General features: G+C 43.7%; 1 protein-coding gene across 3 annotated transcripts in view; it reads right to left on the bottom strand.

The window, feature by feature from the left end:
• The window catches only part of LOC135556148 (serine/threonine-protein kinase Nek7), a 134,039-nt gene that overhangs the window by 61,706 nt on the left and 51,269 nt on the right, over nucleotides 1–21,064 (bottom strand). For all 3 annotated transcript variants that reach the window (XR_010457953.1, XM_064989104.1, XM_064989103.1), the window contains exon 2: nucleotides 5,871–5,958. Coding sequence is in view for 2 of the 3 variants with exons in the window: in XM_064989104.1 (XP_064845176.1) it covers nucleotides 5,871–5,930 (60 nt within the window). In the remaining variant the exon portion in view is untranslated. The remainder of the gene's footprint in view (nucleotides 1–5,870; nucleotides 5,959–21,064) is intronic.

Genomic DNA, 21,064 nt, shown 5'->3' with positions numbered 1-21,064 from the left:
AGTATTTGGTAGCATGGCCTATATATTGTTTGTTTTGGGTAGCCTTCCACAAGCTTCCCACAATAAGTTGGGTGAATTTTGGCCCATTCCTACTGACTGAGCGGGTGCCTAATTGCTCGCACATGCTTTCCCTGCAGCAAAGCACCCCCAAAACATGATGCTGCCACCCCTGTGCTTCACGGTTGGGATGTTGTTCTTCGGCTTGCAAGCATCCCACTTTTTCCTCCAAACATAACGATGGTCATTATGGCCAAACAGTTCTATTTTTGTTTCATTAGACCATAGGATATTTCTCCAAAAAGTACAATATTTGTCCCCATGTGCAGTTGCAAATCGTAATCTGGCTTTTTTATTGGTGGTTTTGGAGCAGTGGCTTCTTCCTTGCTGAGTAGCCTTTCACGTTATGTCGACATAGGACTCGTTTTACTGTGGATAAAGATACTTTTGTACCCGTTTCCTCCAGCATCTTCACAGGGTCCTTCACTGTTTCTGGGATTGATTTGCACTTTTCGCACCAAAGTACGTTCATCTCAAGGAGACCGAATGTAAAAGTAGTGGCCCCAGCCGACTTGTAAGTCGCTTTGGACAAAAGCGTCTGCTAAATGGGATATATTATCATAGAATATCTGGCCATTCAACCGAACACGCCTCCTTCCTGAGCGGTATGATGGCTGCGTGGTCCCATGGTGTTTATACTTGCGTACTATTGTTTGTACAGATGAAGGTACCACGTTCAGGCATTTGGAAATTGCTTCCAAGGATGAACCAGCCTTGTGGAGGTCTACAATTTCTTTTTCTGAGGGTCTTGGCTGATTTATTCTGATTTTCCCATGATGTCAAGCAAAGAGGCACTGAGTTTGAAGGTAGGCCTTGAAATACATCCACAGGTACACCTCCAATTGACTCAAATTATGTCAATAAGCATATCAGAAGCTTCTAAAGCCATGACATCATTTTCTGGAATTTTCCAAGCTGTTTAAAGGCACAGTCAACTTAGTGTATGTAAACTTCTGACCCACTGGAATTGTGATACAATTAATTATAAGTGAAATAATCTGTCTGTAAACAATTGTTAGAAAATTACTTCTGTCCTAACCGAAATGATGTCCTAACCGAAATGCCAAAACAATATTTTGTTGACAAGACATTTGTGGAGTGGTTGAAAAACTAGTTTTAATGACACCAACCTAAATGTATGTAAACTTCTGACTTCCACTGTAGATATCAATAAGTGATATTTGTATCGCCTGTAGGCTACACCACTGCTCTTGTCCTTCTCTCAAAGAGTTTATACAAGTTGGATAATCTTTGGATGTCAACATTAGAAGACATAGCTTGGACTGTAGCCTACAAAAGCCTATTCCTGCTCTTTTCCCGCGATCCGTCAAATGCATTTGGTGTGTCATCATAGTGGTCTCTGACTTGCGGTCAGACTCGCTCAGGCGGAACAAACTTAACACTTATGCTTTTTTTCCCCAATGCTGCTTTGAATGTCATTGAGAGGACAGAAAGGTAACGATGAAAGGTTTTTTCCGCAAACGTCATTTCTGAATTTAAAAGTAATCCTAGAAGTAATCAGAGTGTTTGAAAAGTATCTGTAATTTGATTACAATATTTTAGCTGGTAAAAATGGATTACAGTTAGTTATTTTGTAAATCATTACTCCCTGATATATATATATATATATATATATATAACAGTAATTTACGAGCTTACTGTTTTATAGCGCTATATCCTCTTCGTATTAATTTTTTACAGTGCCTTCAAAAAGTATAAATTAATGTTACACACAGGAAGTATTCACACCCCTCGACCTTTTCAACATTTTGTTGTGTTAAATCCTGAATTTAAAATGGATTACATTTAGATTTTGTGTCACAACATACAATAACCCATAATGTCAAAGTGGAATATTATTTTTAGAATTGTTGGCAAATTAATTACAAATGAAAATCTGAAATGTCTTGAGTCAAAAACTATTCAACTCTATTGCTATGGCAAGCTGAAATATGTTCAGGAGTAAAAATGTGCTAAACAATTCACATAAAGTTGCATGGACTCACTGTGTGCAATAATAGTGTTTAACATGATTTTTAAATATCTGCACCCCACACATACCTTTAAAATACCATTTTATACAGATGTTATATTGAACCCCGTCTATGGTCAAATGCAGAGAACAAAGAGATAAGCAGTGGTCACTACAGTGTTTTTCACACAAAGAAAAGCAGAAGGAAAAAGAAGAGCAGAATGAGTGGAGGAGTAGAGGCCATGGTGTTAGGTTAGGAGGAGAGAAATGGAATGAGAGAAAAAGAGAGCTAGATCTAGAAATAGAGCGAGGGCATAGCTTTCACTCGCTGCATGGTAGCTTGACGAATGTTAGCATGAGCCCGTAAAGCGCTGTGACAGCCTCCTGCTGAGAGCACAGTCTCACTAATGTGTTCTGGCACGCCGGCCCCCTAATCACACATTTACATATGCAATGACCTATATTTGCATGTCAGATCGCACACTGTCCAGTGTGATTAACAACGGGCACCTCCCACGTGGAGTTGCCTTGGGTAGCGGGCAAGGGGCTGGGGAGGGCTAGGCGAGGGGTGAACCAGGACTGGGGAGGGCTAGGGCTAGGAGAGGGGGAGCGCAGAGGGCCGGAGGGGGTCCATTTTTTTGTGAGCCGAGGGGCTGGGCTGCCAGGCAGGATTATGTCAGGCGGGGGCCCTGCATTAGACACTTCATTAGAGCTAATCTGTTTAGCAGTGGGCAGTGTATGTAAACTTCACAGGCCATTTGCGGCACCTTGTCGGCCCCTGGCCTGGCCTTCAAAGGGCAGCCGGGCCCTCCTGACTGACAGGCTGTCTCATTGCCCGCACTGGCGTCACACACACAGCCGCTCCCAGCTGACACACACACACACACACACGGGTGAGGCGCAGCAGCTCGACCCCTGACGACAGAGGGGTCACTGGGCAAACTGCAAGAGGAAAGGAGTGGCACAGAGAGGAGAGGTTTGTACAGATTGTAGCTTGCGGAAGTGGAGGTGTGTGCGTGTTTGAAAGGAGTTAGTAACAGAGATGTCCATTTTCTGTCTCAATTTCCAATCAGTTATCGCGGGAATTTGGGCCATAAATGTGAATGAGGAACACACCCTTAGTTGGTGAGAGCTGAAGTTAGCCAACTGCTTTGACGAATCAGACTTGTGGTATCTGGCTCAAGTTACTCCTTTGATGGGAAGAGTGAGGGATTGTAGAGGAGTGGACAAGCATGTCTATGAGGGACAGCATGTGCCTGTGCTGTAGAGATGGCAGAGGGACAGGGTGGCCACCAGTGACACAGAGATGCACACACCCTGGGCTACTCACTGACAAGGAGATGAGAGGAAGAGCGATAGGAAGAGAGAAAAAGAGAAAAGGCATGAAGACAGAAGCATAGATGACGTGTGATATGGGCTGATCAGTGGTGACACAGAGACACAGAGCAACTGACAGAGAATTTAAGATAAGAGAGAGAGAGGGAGAGGGAAGGAGATGAAAATAAATGAAGAGAGCGAGACAGAGGGGGAGAGGAAGAGAAAGAGGGGGAGAGATGTGAGGTGTGATGCGACAGTGTGGCACTGCCAGCGGCAGCCAGAAAAAGGCCAGCGGGAGCCAGTAAGGGTGCCATCTCCCACAGAGCAACAACCCACCCTCTACCCCCCCCCCCCTCATCACCAGCCTCGGTCTGTACTCCTCACCTCCCTCTTCTTTCACCTACATCTCTCCTCAGCCCCAGCCAGCTTAGCACCGCCATACAATATTCATCACTCCATCCATCCTTCCCTACCCCGCTGGTGTTTCTCTCTCTGCTGCTCTTCAATCTGTTCCTGTACCACGGTGCGTTAGCTCACTTTATAACCCTCCGCCTTGTCTCTCACACACACACACACACACACACACACAGAGAGAGATCTGACTCTGTCAAAACCTGCTGCGACGTTCAAATTCCATTTTGAGAATCTCTCTCTCCCACTCAAAGAGCAAATGCACCATTAAAAATGCACATGATACCAGCTCATCCACTTTACCTAATGCATATGCATCATACCTCCGGGACTTAGAGATGTGATACAATTCACATTTTCAGGAGGGGAATTTTTGCCGAGCAGATTAAATTGAGAAAAAGTGTGAAACAGATTGAGGACTTGTTGAAAGAGAAGGATCCGTCTGCTGATAGACACAGTATGAAGCTGGATGCCGAACAGGAAGCAAAATAATGTCTGGATCTGCATAGGACTGGTGTTTGAAATACAAACTGTAAAATCTGATCTTGCATAAACGAATAATATGCATGTTATTAGGCCTACTTCTAGATACATTTCCTATATTTTAAGACAATAATGAGAGAAAACAAAAATGAACTGAAATTAAGCTAAATATAGCGTGTGAAAAACAGAGGAAATCATTATTACCACAACTGTTAAATTGGAATATGATATCTCGAGTGTGGGGGATGCGAGTTCTCGTTCTTTCCTTTTCTGTGCACAACCCAATTAGTAATTAAACATATTCAAATAAATTATCAACCTGGCGATTTCACAGTTAATATTGCACTGGCTTTGCATACACAAGAAAAACTGGATCATTTTGGGGGTTACAAAAAAACGGTTGTTTTCCCGTTTCCTCTTCAACGTATGGATATGGATAGCGGGCGAATCCTCTTTGTTACAAGTCCATTCAATACATAGTGGGGACAGAAACATCCTTGTGCTATGAATGAGATTGATGAAGCTTATATACGATACTGCTATTAAATTCCAACGGTGACCAGATGTGCAACACAACAACCTGAATGTTATCCTATCAAAAGCTGCTCACTGGGAGGTCAAGCTCTGCAAGCCTCCAGAGTTTCAATCAATACTAACTCTCTCTCCACCATTTATCTGGCCTTCATCTGCCTATACTGTACGATTGAGGGGTTAGTAAAATTACAACCTGTATAGTTAATAATACTCTTACAAATACAGTAATTTTGACATACATTTTGTTCCCAACTTTACTGGGAATCGCCCGTAGCCTAATTTCTACTTTACTGAATTTACATTAATTGACAGGCTTAAAATTCAAGTATAGGCCTACCCTAAATATGAATGAGTATTTGTGAGGAAACACAAATGTAAGAGGATCATACTGTGGTTGGAACACAGGTACTGCTGCTTGCTGTGTTAGGGTTAGAGTAAAAGTGATGTTCTAATATTTTTTATTTAACTAGGCAAGTCAGTTAATAACAAATTCTTATTTAAAATGATGGCCTACCCCAGCCAAACCGGTTTGGGTGAGGGTAAGTTAGGGTTAGGGGATCCTACCTGTTGCTGGAACACAGGTACTGCTTCCTGCTGGCCTTGTAGCCACCTGTTGCTGGAACACAGGTACTGCTTCCTGCTGGCCTTGGGTGAGTTGGGTACTGCTGCCTGCTGGCCTTGTGACTGTTAGGGTTAGGGGATCCTACCTGTTGCTGGAACACAGGTACTGCTTCCTGCTGGCCTTGTAGTTGGGTTAGGGTTAGGGGATCCTACCTGTTGCTGGAACACAGGTACTGCTTCCTGCTGGTTGCTGGAACACAGGTACTGCTGCCTGCTGGCCTTGTGACTGGGTTAGGGTTAAGGGGATCCTTGTAGTTGGGTTAGGGTTAGGGGATCCTACCTGTTGCTGGAACACAGGTACTGCTTCCTGCTGGCCTTGTAGTTGGGTTAGGGGATCCTACCTGTTGCTGGAACACAGGTACTGCTGCCTGCTGGCCTTGTGACTGGGTTAGGGTTAGGGGATCCTACCTGTTGCTGGAACACAGGTACTGCTGCCTGCTGGCCTTGTGACTGGGTTAGGGTTAGGGGATCCTACCTGTTGCTGGAACACAGGTACTGCTGCCTGCTGGCCTTGTGGCTGGGTGTCCATGTCCATGGTGACAGGAGATCAATCCCTCACACACCTAAGGAAACAAAAACACAACCTTCAGTTAACGTTACAGTCACAAAAACACGGGACTCTTTTCCCTCACAACCAGGTAGAAAAATAAGTAGATCCTCCTGTTACCTGAACATACCCTCTACAGAAGAACTCTGCCAGCAGACAGACAATATACACAGACTAGTAACAAATATCACACTCCTGGAGATCGCCTGAGCATTACGGAGCCTGAGCATTACAGAGCCTGAGACAATAGTGTGTTGCTGAGGACTATGCTGCCTGGGTACTGTCACTCTGTCGGTCTGTGGCCCAGAGGGTGTCACATTGCAGTAGAACGGGATCTGCCTCGCTGGCTGGGTCTCTATGGACCTGAAAGGCTCCAGACACACATCAGAGTTTCCGTTAGGAAAATGTGGTGCCGGACAACGTGACCGGAATGATTTTCATTTACAGATTATTTGGAAATTTAATGGACCCATTTGAATTGGTTGCGTAACCAATTAGGGCGTCCAACCACAGTGCTCAGAATGACAGAAATCACATTTAGATTATGGTAATTTATCTTAAAAGGGGAATTTAGAAAATGTGTCTATGTTCCTAAACCCCTCTGTGACTCGTTGCTGGACTGCATGTCAAAGTGCGCACCTCTTTCACTCAGGAGCGAAAGGTACGTCACAGGGTTATAAAGCCCCCCCCACTCACTGCAACGCTAGAGCTATTTCCCAACCTGGTCTCAGAGCATTTTGCATTATTCTGTAAGTAAATCCTATACCCTCCGTTTAGTATGATATGTTACGTTTAGTATGGTATGCATTAATTTGTGGATGTCCATCAACAATTACGTATGATCACCATCTCTCCAGAGATGTTCGATTGGGTTGAAGTCCGGGCTCTGGCTGGGCCACTCAAAGATATTCAGAGACCTGCCCCGAAGCCACTTCTGTGTTGTTTTGGCTGTGTGCGGCGGCTCATTTTCCTGTTGGAAGGTGAACCTTCGCACCAGTCTGAGGTCCTGAGCTCTCTGGAGCAGGTTTTCATTAAGGATCTCTCTGTACTTTGCTCTGTTCATCTTTCCCTTGATCCTGACTAGTCTCCCCGTCCCTGCCGCTAAAAAACATCCCCACAGCATGATGCTGCCACCACCATGCTTAACCATATGGATGGTGCCAGGCAGTGGTGTAAAGTACTTAAGTAAAAAATACTTTAAAGTGCTACTTACAGTTGAAGTCGGAAGTTTACATACACTTAGGATGGAGTCATTAAAACTCGTTTTTCAACCACTCCACAAATATCTTGTTAACAAACTACAGTTTTGGCAAGTCAGTTAGGACATCTACTTTGTGCATGACACAAGGCATTTTTCCAACAATTGTTTACAGAGATTATTTCACTGTATCACAATTCCAGTGTGTCACTTTGCTTGACATCATGAAAAAAATGATAGGAAATCAGCAAAGACCTCAGAAAAACAATTGTAGACCTCCACAAGTCTGGTTCATCCTTGGGAGCAATTTCCAAACACCTGAAGGTGTTCGTGCAACGTTCATCTGTACAAACAATAGTACGCAAGTATAAACACCATGGGACCACGCAGCCATCATACCACTCAGGAAGGAGACGTGTTCCGTCTCCTTGAGATGAACGTACTTTGGTGTGAAAAGTGCAAATCAATCCCAGAACAGCAGCAAAGGACCCTGTGAAGATGCTGGAATAAACAGGTACAAAAGTATCTATATCCACAGTAAAACGAGTCCTATATTGACATAACCTGAAAGGCTGCTCAGCAAGGAAGAAGCCACTGCTCCAAAAACGCCATAAGAAAGCCAGACTACGATTTGCAACTACACATGGAGACAAATATCGTACTTTTTGGAGAAATATCCTATGGTCTGATGAAACAAAAATAGAACTGTTTGGCCAATAATGACCATCGTTATACTTGGAGGAAAAAGGGGGAGGCTTGCAAGCCGAAGAACACCATTCCAACGGTGAAGCACGGGGGTAGCAGCATCATGTTGTGCGGGTGCTTTGCTGCAGGAGGTAATGGTGCACTTCACAAAATAGATTACATCATGAGGAAAGAAAATTATGTGGATATATTGAAGCAACATCTCAAGACATCAGTCAAGAAGTTAAAGCTTGGTCGAAAATGGGTCTTCCAAATGGACAATGACCCCAAGCATACTTCAAAGTTTTGGCAAAATGGCTTAAGGACAACAAAGTGAAGGTATTGGAGTGGCGCCGGAAGAAATGGAAGCGGTTTTACGGGCGCACAACCAATTGTGCTATTATGTGTCATTTCCAGCGTTATTTGAAACCTATTTTGAACATAATGTTTCTGCAACCACTTTTTACGGTAAAAAAAGAGCTTCTGGATATCAGGACAGCAATCATTCACCTCGGATTAGACAAAGATTCTTTCTTCAACAAGCAAGAAGCACAAGATAATCTCTAAACACCCAACAGAGCCATCATCCCTGTTATTTACAAGAGGAGGCAATGCAGGTACAGAGGACAAAGAGCCGGCTGCCTGGTCAGGACCCAGAAAAGGAGTGGCAAAGCTGCCGTTACCGTCAATACCACTCTCCAACGTGACGTACGATTACAAATATCCTACCAAAGGGACATCAAAAACTGTAATATCCTATGTTTCACAGAATCGTGGCTGAATGACAACATGGGTATTCAGCTAGTGGGATATACGCTGCACCGGCAAGATAGACGAGGGGGGGGGGGCTGTGCAGATTTGTAAACAGCTGGTGCACGTAATCGAAGGAAGTCTCTAGATTTTGCTCACCTGAAGTAGAGTGTATTGTGATAAATTGCAGGCCACACAACTTGCCAAGAGAGTTTTCAGCTATACTTTTCGTGGCTGTTTATTTACCACCACAGACAGATGCTGGCACTAAGACCACACACAGACAGCAGTATAAGGAAATAAGCAAACATGAAACCACTCACCCAGGTGGCGCTCCTAGTGGTCAGAGACTTGAATGCAGGGAAACTTATTAAATCAGTTCTACCAAATATCCATTAACATGTTAAATGTGCAACCTGAGGGGAAAAGAATTCTAGAGCACCTGTACTCCACATACAGAGAGGCGTACAAAGCTCTCCCTCGCCCTGCATTTGGTAAATCCGACCAGAAATCTATCCTCCTGATTCCTGCTTACAAGCAAAAATTAAAGCAGGAAGCACCAATAACTTAGTCTATAAAAAAGTAGTCAGATGAAGCTAAACTACCGGACTGTTTTGCTATCACAGAGTGGAACATGTTCCCGGATTCTTCTGATGGCATTGAGGAGTACACCACATCAGTCACTGGTTTCATCAATAAGTACATTGAGGACGTTGTCCCCACAGAGACTGTATGTACATACCCCAACCAGAAGCTATGGATTACAGGCAACATTCGCACTGAGCTAAGGGGTAAAGCTACCACTTCAAAGGTGCGGGATTCTAACCCGGAAGCTTACAAGAAATCCTGCTATGCCCTGCGACGAACCATCAAACAGGCAAAGTGTCAATACAGGGCTAAGAATGAATCATACTACACCGACTCCAAAGCCCTTTCTTATTTTTGCAGGGCTTGCAAACTATTACAGACTACAAAAGGGAAGCACAACTGCGAGCTGCCCAATGACACGAGCCTACCAGACGAGATAAATCACTTCTATGCTCGCCTCGAGGCAAGCAACACTGAGGCATGCATGAGAGCATCAGCTAATCTGGACAGCTGTGTGATCACGCTCTCCGTAGCCGACGTGAGTAAGACCTTTAAACAGGTCAACATACACAAAGCTGCAGGGCCAGACGGATTACCAGGACATGTGCTCTGGGCATGTGCTGACCAACTGGCAGGTGTCTAAACTTTTTCAACATGTCCCTGATTGAGTCTGTAATACCAACATGTTTCAAGCAGAACACCATAGGCCCTGTGCCCAAGAACACAAAGGCAACCTGCCTAAATGACTACCAACGCGGAGCACTCACATCCGTAGCAATGAAGTGCTTTGAAAGGTGGGTAATGGCTCACATCAACACCATCATCCCAGAAACCCTAGACCCACTCCAATTTGCATACTGCCTAAACAGAACCACAGACGATGCAATCTCTATTGCACCCCACACTGCCCTTTACCACCTGGACAAAAGGAACACCTATGTGAGAATGCTATTCATTGACTACAGCTCAGCGTTCAACACCATAGTACCCTTAAAGCTCATCACTAAGCTAAGGATACTGGGACTAAACGCTTCTCTCTGCAACTGGATCCTGGACTTCCTGAGGGCCGCCCCCAGGTGGTGGGAGTAGGTAGCAACACATCTGACACACTGATCCTCAACACTGGAGCTCCCCAGGGGTGTGTGCTCAGCCCCCTCCTGTACTCCCTGTTCACCCAAGACTGCATGGCCAGGCACGACTCCAACGCCATCATTAAGTTTGCAGACGATGCAACAGTGGTAGGCCTGATCACCGACAACGACGAGACAGCCTCTAGGGAGGAGGTCAGAGACCTGGCCGGGTAGTGCCAGAATAACAACCTATCCCTCAACGTAAGACTAAGGAGATGATTGTGGACTACAGGAAAAGGAGGACCGAGCATGTCCCCATTCTCATCGACGGGGCTGTAGTGGAACAGGTTGAGAACTTCAAGTTCCTTGGTGTCCACATCAACAACAAACTAGAATGGTCCAAACACACCAAGACAGTCGTGAAGAGGGCACGACAAAGCCTATTCCCCCTCAGGAAACTAGAAAGAGTTTGCATGGGTCCTGAGATCCTCAGAAAGTTCTACAGCTGCATCGAGAGCATCCTGACTGGTATGGCAATTGCTCAGCCTCTGACTGCAAGGCACTTCAGAGGGTAGTGCGTACGGCCCAGGACATCACAAGGGCTAAGCTCAGGCCATCCAGGACCTCTACACCATGCGTGTCAGAGGAAGGCCCCCAAAAATTGTCAAAGACCCCAGCCACCCCAGTCAGACTGTTCTCTCTACTACCGCATGGAAAGTGGTACCAGAGTTCCAAGTCTAGGACAAAAAGACTTCTCCACAGTTTTTACCCCCAAGCCATAAGACACCTGAACAGGTAATCAAATGGCTTCCCAGACGATTTGCATTGTGAGCCCCCCCAACCCCTCTTTTACGCTGCTGCTACTCTCCGTTTATCATATATGCATAGTCACAAAAACTATACACTCATGTACATACTACCTCAATTGGGCCGACCAACCACTGCTCCTGCACATTGGCTAACCGGGCTATCTGCATTGTGTCCCACCCACCGCCCGCCAACCCCTCTTTTACTTTAACCATACCTACATACTACCTCAATCAGCCCAACGAACCGGTGTCTGTATGTAGCCTCGCTTCTGTATATAGCTCTCACTATTGGTTAGAGCCTGTGAGTAAGCATTTCACTGTAAGGTTGTATTCGGTGCATGTGACAAACTTTGCTTTGAGTGGCCATCACAAAGCCCTGACCTCAATTCCATAGAACATTTGTGGGCTGAACTGAAAAAGTGTGTGCGAGCAAGGAGGCAATGCTACCAAATACTAATTGATGCAAGTAAACTTCTGACCCACTGGGGATGTGATGAAAGAAATAGAAGCTGAAATAAATAAAAGGAATAAATGTCAGAAATTGTGAAAAACTGAGTTTAAATGTATTTGGCTAAGGTGTATGTAAACTTCCGACTTCAACTGTAAGTAGTTTGTTGGGGTATCTGTACTTTACCATTCATATATTTGACTACTTTTACTTCACAACATTCCTCAATAAATCCTCTTTGGGCTAGGGGGCAGTATTTTGACATCTGGATGAAAAGCGTGCCCAAAGTAAACTGCTTGTTGCTCAGGCCCAGAAGCTAGGATATGCATATAATAATTTGGATAGAAAACTTTAAAGTTTCTAAAACGGTTAAAATAATGTCTGAATATAACAGAACTGATATGGCAGGCGAAAATTTGGGGACAAACCATAAAAATAAAATAATTCTGCCTACCACTGTTTCTGATGGATGTCATGTTTTGTTATTAGGTGAAAACCTCACAGGTTGCAGTCCCTAGAGCTTCCACTAGTTGTCAGTCTTTAGAAAGAGTTTCAGGATTATTTTTGGGAAAAAATAGCTATGATTTGTAGTTTTTCAAAGTGGCTCCCATTTTGGCTGTAGTGTTTTCATGCGCGTGGACACACCTGTGTTCCTTGTTGTTTATCTCCGGTAAAGACAATGGATTCTCAGTCTTTAATTGTATTGTTTATTTACGTATTAGGGTACCTAAGGGTTGATTATAAAGCGTTGTTTGACTTGGAGAAGTTTATTGGTAACGTTCGTGATTAATTTTGAAGGAGGGTAACCGGTGAATTATTGAATGAAGCGCGCCAGCAGAACAGAATTTTTGGGGATATAAATTAAGACTTTATCGAACAAAAGGACAATTTGATGTAGCTGGGACTTTTTGCAGTGCCAGCAAAAAAAAAGATCTTCAAAGGTAAGGCATTTATTATATCGCCATTTCTGACTTTCGTGGCACACCTGCCTGGTTGAAAAATGTTTTTCATGCGGGGCGCTGTCCTCAGATAATCGCATGGTGTGCTTTCGCCGTAGAGCCTCTCTGAAATCTGACACAGAGGCTGGATTTACAAGAAGTTAAGCTTTATTTTGATGTGACACTTATATTTTCATAAATGTTAAATATTTATAGAATTTGAATTTCGCGCTCTGCAATTTCACCGGATGTTGTCGAGGTGGGTCACTAGCAAAACGCCTGCGCCAGAAAGGTTATGAAAATATTGTACTCTTTACTCAATACATTTCCCTGACACCCTAAAAGAACTCGTTACATTTTGAATGCATAGAAAGACAGGAAAATAGTAAAATTGACGCATCAACCGAACATCCCTGGTAATCCCTACTGCCTCTGATCTGGCGGACTCACTAAAAAAACACATGCTTCATTTGTAAATGATGTCTGAATGTTGGAGTGTGCCCGTGACTGTCCGTAAATTAAAACAAGAAAATGGTGCCATCTGGTTTGCTTAACATAAGGAATTAGATTTTTGATACTTATGTATATTTTAAACCAAATCATTTTAGAGACTTTTACTCAAGTAGAATTTTACTGGCTGACTTTTGTAATTACTTTTGTAATTTTCAATGAAGGTATCTTTACTTAAGTATGACAGTTGGGTACTTTTTCCACCACTGGTGCCAGGTTTCCTCCAGATGAGACACTTCGCATTCAGGCCAAAGAGTTGAATCTTGGTTTCATCAGACCAGAGAATCTTGTTTCTCATGGTCTAAGAGTCCTTTAGGTGCCTTATGGCAAACTCCAAGTGGGCTGTCATGTGCCTTTAACGGAGTGGCTTCCGTCTGGCAACTCTACCATAAAGGCCTGATTGGTGGAGTGCTGCAGTGATGGTTGACAATCTGGAAGGTTCTCCCATCTCCACAGTGTAACTCTGGAGCTCTGTCAGAGTGACCATCAGGTTCTCGGTCCTCCATGGACCAAAGCCCTTCTCCCAGATTGCTCAGTTTGACCGGATGGCCAGCTCTCGGAAGAATCTTGGTGGTTCCAAACTTCTTCCATTTAAGAATAATGGAGCCCACTGTTCTTGGGGACCTTCAGTGCTGCAGAATTTTTTTGGTACCCTTCCCAAGATCTGTGCCTAGACACAATCCTGTCTCAGACAACTCCTTCGACCTCATGGCTTGGTTTTTGCTCTGACCCACCTGTCTGTATAAGGTCCCACAGTTGACAGTGCGTGTGCCTTTCCAAATAATGTCCAATCAATTGAATTTACCTGTTTTTTGTTTTAAATCAATAATACCCCATAATGTCAAAATGGAAATATGTTTTTACAAATTAAATAAAGATTAAAAGCTGAAATGCTTTGAGTATTCAACCCCTTTGTTATGGCAAGTCTATATAAGTTCAGGAATTGAATTACTTCTCTGGACCCCACACATACAGATAATCGTAAGGTCCCTCGGTCGAGCAGTGAATCTCAACCACGAGGACCAGGGAGATTTTCCAGTGCCTCAAAGAAGGGCACCTATTGGTATTTAGAGTTTAATTAATGGATGTGATAGGAGAAAACTGAGGGATGGATCAACAACATTGTAATTACTCCACAATAATAACCTAAATGACAGAGTGGAAAGGAGGAAAGCTGTACATAATACAAATATTCCAAAACATGGATCCTGTTTGCAACAAGTCACTAAAGTAATACTGCAAAACATGTGCCCTGAACACAAAAAGTGTTATGCTTGGGGCAAATCCAATGATACATTACTCCTTACCACTCTCCAAATTTTCAAGCACATGTTATGGGTACGCTTGTAATCGTTAAGGACTGTGGAGTTTTTCAAGACAAAAAAGAAACGAGATGGAGCTAAGCACAGGCACAAACCAAGTGGAAAACCGGGTTCAGTCTGCTTTCCACCAGCCACTGAGAGATGAATTGACCTTTGCAAGACCTGAAAATGTTTGTCTAGCAATGTTCAACTAAAAAAAAATTGACAGTTTGAAGAATTTTGAAAATAATAAAATGGGCAAATGTTGCACAATCCAGGTGTGGAAAGCTCTTAGATACTTAGCCATAAAGACTCAATGCTGTGCTCGCTGCCAAAGGTGATTCTAACATGTATTGACTCTGGGGATGGAATACTTATGAAATCAAGGTAAGTGTTTTATTTTTCATCGTTTTTTAAAAACTAATGTTGGAATTTCTTTTCTACTTTGAAAGAGTATTTGTGCAGATCATTGACAAAGAAAATGACAATTAAATCCATTTTAAAACAGACTTTGTAACAAAATAAAATGTGGAATAAGTCAAGGGGTATGAATACTTTAAGGCACTGTAGGTAGATAAAGGCTTCAACATTTATAAATGACTCACCATCTGTCACCATCAGCATCGGCTCTCTCACACCACTGCAGCATGACACACACACTATTCTGACGCATTGACAGAGTGGAATGCAATACGAACATTTCCTTTCACACACACTTGTGTGTTGATGTGTGTATCCTTCACTGTGAGAGTGTCTGTCCATCTCCGTCTGGTTGTCAGGACAGAAGACGGAGCTCCAGTATTCCCCCACGTAGCCAATTAAAATGCCCAGTTTAGGAGTTACTGAGTGACACACCGTCTCCATGGCGATAGAATCAGGGTGATTTAGTAAAGGTTAATCATGCTAATTAGCTGCCAATCTGCCAACCGGTCATTGAGTGGCAGTGTAGCACACACCAGGGCTGCGTGTCCGCCCGCCACTGTTGTTTACTTTGGTTTGGCTTTTGTTTTCAGGTATTCAGCGTTCATTTGCCTCAGAGAACCGAGCTTTGAAATTCTTAAAAAGTGTGCACAACACAATCTCTCCTGGGTTTGTTACATTGGGAACATTTTTTTCCTATTCTTAAATGTACATTAAAAGGTCATCTGTCCCTCATTAACAACGTATCTAGTTTTAAACGGCATATGTGGCATCGATGTAAGACAGAAACATTCACGTGTCAAAATTCACTACAAGGTGTAAATAGGATAATTTTTTTTACGTTAGCTAGCCAACTAATTTCAACTCAAAGATATAATAACAAAATCAAAACAAATTTTGCAGATGTTATTTCGAGTGTAATGAAATGCTTATGCTTCTAGATCCGACAGTAAAGCAGTGTAACAATTCCACAACAAAACCTAACACACAATCTAGTAAAGGAATTGGATGAGAATATATATACAGTGGGGAGAACAAGTATTTGATACACTGACGATTTGTTGGTCAAGATCTCACGATACAGGGCCCCACATATCCTCCTCTCAATACGGTGCAGTCGTCCTGACCCCTTTGCAGAAAAGCATCGCCAAAAAATGTTTCCACCTCCATGCTTCACGGTTGTACTCATCCTTCTTCTTCCTCCAAACACGGCGAGTGGAGTTTAGACCAAAAAGCTCTATTTTTGTCTCATCAGACCACATGACCTTCTCCCATTCCTCCTCTGGATCATCCAGATGGTCATTGGCAAACGTCAGACGGGCCTGGACATGCACTGGTTTGAGCAGGGGGACCTTGCGTGTGCTGCAGGATTTTAATCCATGACGGCGTAGTGTGTTACTAATGGTTTTCTTTGAAACTGTGGTCCCAGCACTTTTCAGGTCATTGACCAGGTCCTGCCATGTAGTTCTGGGCTGATCCCTCACCTTCCTTATGATCATTGATGCAACACGAGGTGCGATCTTGCATGGAGCCCCAGACCGAGGGTGATTGACCGTCATCTTGAACTTCTTACATTTTCTAATAATTGTGCCATCAGTTGTTGCCTTCTCACCAAGCTGCTTGCCTATTGTCCTATAGCCCATCCCAGCCATGTGCAGGTCTACAAGTTTACCCCTGATGTCCTTACACATCTCCCTGGTCTTGGCCATTGTGGAGAGGTTGGAGTCTGTTTGATTGAGGGTGTGGACAGGTGTCTTTTATACAGGTAACAAGTTCAAACAGGTGCAGTTAATACAGGTAATGAGTGGAGAACAGGAGGGTTTCTTAAGGAAAAACAGGTCTGTGAGAGCCGGAATTCTTACTGGTTGGTAGGTGATCAAATACTTATGTCATGCAATAAAATGTAAATGAATTACTTAAAAATCATACAATGTGATTTTCTGGATTTTTGTTTTAGATTCCGTCTCTCACAGTTGAAGTGTACCTATGATAAAAATTACAGACCTCTACATGCTTTGTAAGTAGGAAAACCTGCAAAATCGGCAGTGTATCAAATACTTGTTCTCCCCACTGTAAGTACAAACACATATGGATGAGCAGTGACTGAGCGGCTAAGATGTAATAGATAAAGAAAAGATAGCGAAGGACACAGTACTTACATATGAGATGACTAAACATTCTTAAAGTGGCATTATTAAAGTGACTAGTGTTCCATTTATTAAAGTGGCCAATGATATCAAGTCTGTAGGTAGGCAGCAGCCTCTCTGTGCTAGTAATGGCTTTTTAACAGTCTGATGGCCTTGCGATAGAAGCTGTTTTTCAACCTCTCTGTCCCAGCTTTGTACTCACTTCGCCTTCTGGATGGAAGCTGGGTGAACAGGCAGTGGCTCGGGTGGTTATTGTCCTTGATTATCTTCCTTGCATTCCTGTGAATCGGGTGTTGTAGGTGTCCTGGAGGGCAGGTAGTTTGCCCCCGGTGATGCGTTGTGCAGACCTCACAACCCTCTGGAGAGCCCTGCGGTTGTGGGTGGCGCAGTTGCCCGTACCAGGCGGTGATACAGCCCGACAGAATGCTTTCAATTGTGCATCTGTGAATTGGTGACATTTAGGCGCTGTTGCGCCTTTTTCCCCATACTGTCTGTGTGCGTGGACTATTTCACTTTGTCAATGATATGTAAACTTTACACCTACTCCACTGCTGTCCCGTCGATGTGGATAGGGGGGTGTTCCCTCTGCTGTTTCCTGAAGTCCACGCTCATCTCTTCTGTTTTGCTGACATGTATTTTTATGTACATATTCTTCATCCCTTTACACTTGTGCGCATAAGGTAGTTGTTGTGAAATTGTTTGGTTGCTTGTTGGTTATTACTTCATTGTCGGAACTAGAAGCACAAGCATTTCACAACACTCGTATGTGACAAATAAAATTTGATACATAGTACATATGCATAATATTTTTACTACTGATATCGATTACTGCATTGTTGGGAAAAGAGCTTGTAAGAAAGGTATTTCACTGTACTACAGAAAGAAATTAATTAGCTGACCATCTTGAGATGGCGAGTCAGGAGGGGAGAAGTTCTCCTTTGTTCTCTCCATAGCAAAGTTAGCTCAGTTTACCTCGCTAAACTCATTTCTGGCCTTGTTTATTGTGATTAAATGGCAGACACACCCAAGAAACATCCACATCAAACCACACCCTCAAGACAACTCTCGTTTGCCTTCAGTCACGGCCGCTAGCATTTCTTAATGAGCACTGGAAAAGAACAAGGCCAAATCATGAAGTTCAATCGCCCTTTAAAAGCTTTTTCCAAGCAAATTATCATCATTCAAATTGCAAAGGGTTTTTCCAATTAGGGGTATGAAAAATACACAAGTGCTGGAGAGGGAGACTATAATAACATCAGAACAGCTCAGTCTGTGCCCCATCCAAACGTGATTTTATTTACAATGTGATCTGCTCAGACATTTTAGAATAAAGTGATCAAGGAATAAATGAAACAAAGCCTGACAGCTTACCCTAAATCTTGTACCAAAAAAAGAGTCACCCTCACTAGTGGTTATTAACACATCAGTCTCCTCTCCTGCACAAGTTTCAGATGGGAGCTGACTCTAGCACCTCTCCTCTCCCTTACCCGGCTCCTGTCAAAATACCCACGAGGCATCTTGGTTCTACATCTCTTAACAGGATCAATTAAGACTGCTAGTTTACGACAGACCAGGGGAGCTGCACCAACAAGGAAAGAACAATTAACGGCAAGCACTCACTCTGGAGGAGCAAACAATGTGAGCAATGTAGCACTCAAGCATAAACTCACAGTCCAATGCAGTCAAAACAAAGATCTTCTAATAAAGAAAGACAGGTCTACATCTAGATACTGTTTCCTTATTCTAACAAGGTCCATACAACTGTTTTTCAATCCCACCTATGTTCAATCCCATCTTGACTCAAATTATCTCTGAGCAATGTTTTCTGAATTTTGGCTTCAAAGACATGGACCACTAACTAGTATACATCATTTCAACCCTCAGTTTCCTACCCAAACCCTGTTACCTAAACCACTACCCTCTCCCTCCTCCAGTCTCTCTCCTCGTTCGCCTGATGAGCTGGTTCAGAGTGTGACGGAGAGCAGCGCCGGGAGAGAGGACACCAGCTTTAGCTTCACTTTCATCCCTACTTCCCCCTATCTGCATTATTAATTTACAAGAAAGAGGTTAGAAAAACAAAAAGGGAGGGGGATTAAAAAGTGGCTCAAGGAGAGATGGGAGGGAGGTGTAGAGAAGAGAGCAACATTCCGCCCGACACAACCCAGACCCATGGATATGTTAGAGAGAGAGGGGGACAGATAGAAAGGATAGCGGGAGGAGGTAAAAGCGAGAGATACAGAGCAAGAGAGAACGAAAGAGGGAGTAGAGGCTTAAGTAAAGAGAAAGAGAAAAAAAATTAAAAAGAGGGGAGTAGAAAGACAGATGTGACTGTAGCAGTGATTTGAGTATGGGATCTGTGTGAATCAAAGGCACCTTTGAGCAACAGAAGACGGTGGAAGTGGTGTCCATGATTACAAGAAGCAGGGACCTTTGAGTCGGTCTTCATGAAAGCCATGGGCCCATGCCTCATCTGAACTGATTATAACGCTGCTCGGCTCAGCGAGGCTTTGACTGAAGCCACAAACTAACGAAGGCAGGCTCGGGATATTAAAGAAGTGAGACATGTTTTACATTCTCCCACTTATTTTAAATCACTATTAAAATCATTAGTACAGACATAAGTGTGTGTGTGTGTGTGTGTGTGTGTGTGTGTGTGTGTGTGTGTGTGTGTGTGTGTGTGTGTGTGTGTGTGTGTGTGTTCCACCACCAGCGGTCTTTCAATTGGTATCTCAGGATGTAATGGAATAAGAAATAGAGAAACCTCATTGTCTCTCTGGGTGTGAGAGGAGAGGAGGCTTTGAAACTGGCTTCACAGAACAGTTAGCAGCACAGACACAGTCAAACACTTCCCACTTCCAAAAGTTCTCAATCAGAATTCAACAACGGATGTTAATCAGATATGATAGTGAAAGAAATGATCTAACTAAGAGGGGAACAAAGAAAGAATATCACATTGACCTGATTGCTATATTCAAATGGTAAAGAATTGGATACTAACACACTAGTCTCTCTTCCTTCTTCATCCCTTCTTCCTTAAACCTTCACCCTCTCCAACCGGAGGGAGCACAGAGTAGGGAGAAGATGAGAGAGCGCGAGAAAGAAGAGAGAAAAGTGCTGAGGCCTTAAGGAAGAGACAGGCCACAGAGCAGCGATCCATATTTCTACTCCTCTCTCTCCCACTATAAATAGGCCTCCTTTACATTTTCCACACACAGGTTTATAGGCTAATCATTATTTCCCAGCAGAAGTAAATAGCACAACACAAATGGCGCTGCCTGCCTGGCTGCATGGGAGGCCTGCTTGAGTTATAAACCCCTGCCTCTGCCTGCCTGCCTGCCCACACAAACTAGCTCACCAGCCCACAATGTGTGTGTGTGTGTGTTATGGCTTTTGTTGCCTCCATCCTTCCCCACCTAGCTTTGAAGTATCTGGCCTCAGTCTCCTGGGCCAACAGGACTTAGTCAGCCCATTAAAGCTGGAAGCCCTCCAGTCTCACTACAATACTATCTCCTCTGTCTTCATCTCAATGGTGGCCTCACTCTAGCACCTCTCCTCTACACACAAAACACACACACAATTCTCCAGTGTGTGTGTGTGTGTGTGTGTGTGTGTGTGTGTGTGTGTGTGTGTGTGTAAACTGTGCATGCATGTATGTATGTATGCTCCTCTCCATCCACCCTCTCCTCTCAGTTGCCCAACCCAACCCAACCCACCACATACAGTACAAATGTCTGCCATTGAGCCGAGGCCTAAAGTGCACGCAGGTGTCAGGCTTCTCCACCTCCTTTCCTCTGTTGTTCAGACTAGTTGGCACATGTGTAAATGCTAAGGCCACCTCTCAGCCTATTGTCCCGTCCTCTTCAGACCAGCTCTGAGGACATTGAGTGGTGGGAGGTCTTTTGTCCCGCTGCCGGCACTCCTGCAGGTGGCTGACAGCGGAAGGCAGCATAGTTAGCTGTGAGTATGACCGTCTCTGTTTGATGTCTGGAGATGGAAGGCCAAGGAGGATGCTAATGATCACTTGACAAACAAACACATTCCACTTGTGTTTGTAAAGACAAACTATGATTGCAAATCATAAAAGGATGACAGCTAGCTAGTCGTATCTGATAAAAAACAACAACTAATGACTGTCTGTCAATGTGGTCTATTTCCGTTTTGTTTCAATGAAACATGAAACAAACATTATAGCCTAGCAATTAATACAGACAAGTACATTTCCTACCATTTTTCAATAACAGGTGGAAAATGGCTGCCTG

Source organism: Oncorhynchus masou, chromosome 15 (assembly GCF_036934945.1).
Source record: "Oncorhynchus masou masou isolate Uvic2021 chromosome 15, UVic_Omas_1.1, whole genome shotgun sequence".
Lineage (NCBI taxonomy): Eukaryota > Metazoa > Chordata > Actinopteri > Salmoniformes > Salmonidae > Oncorhynchus > Oncorhynchus masou.
The sequence above is the reverse complement of the archived record's forward strand: the minus strand, read 5'-3'. Positions and strand labels throughout refer to the sequence as shown.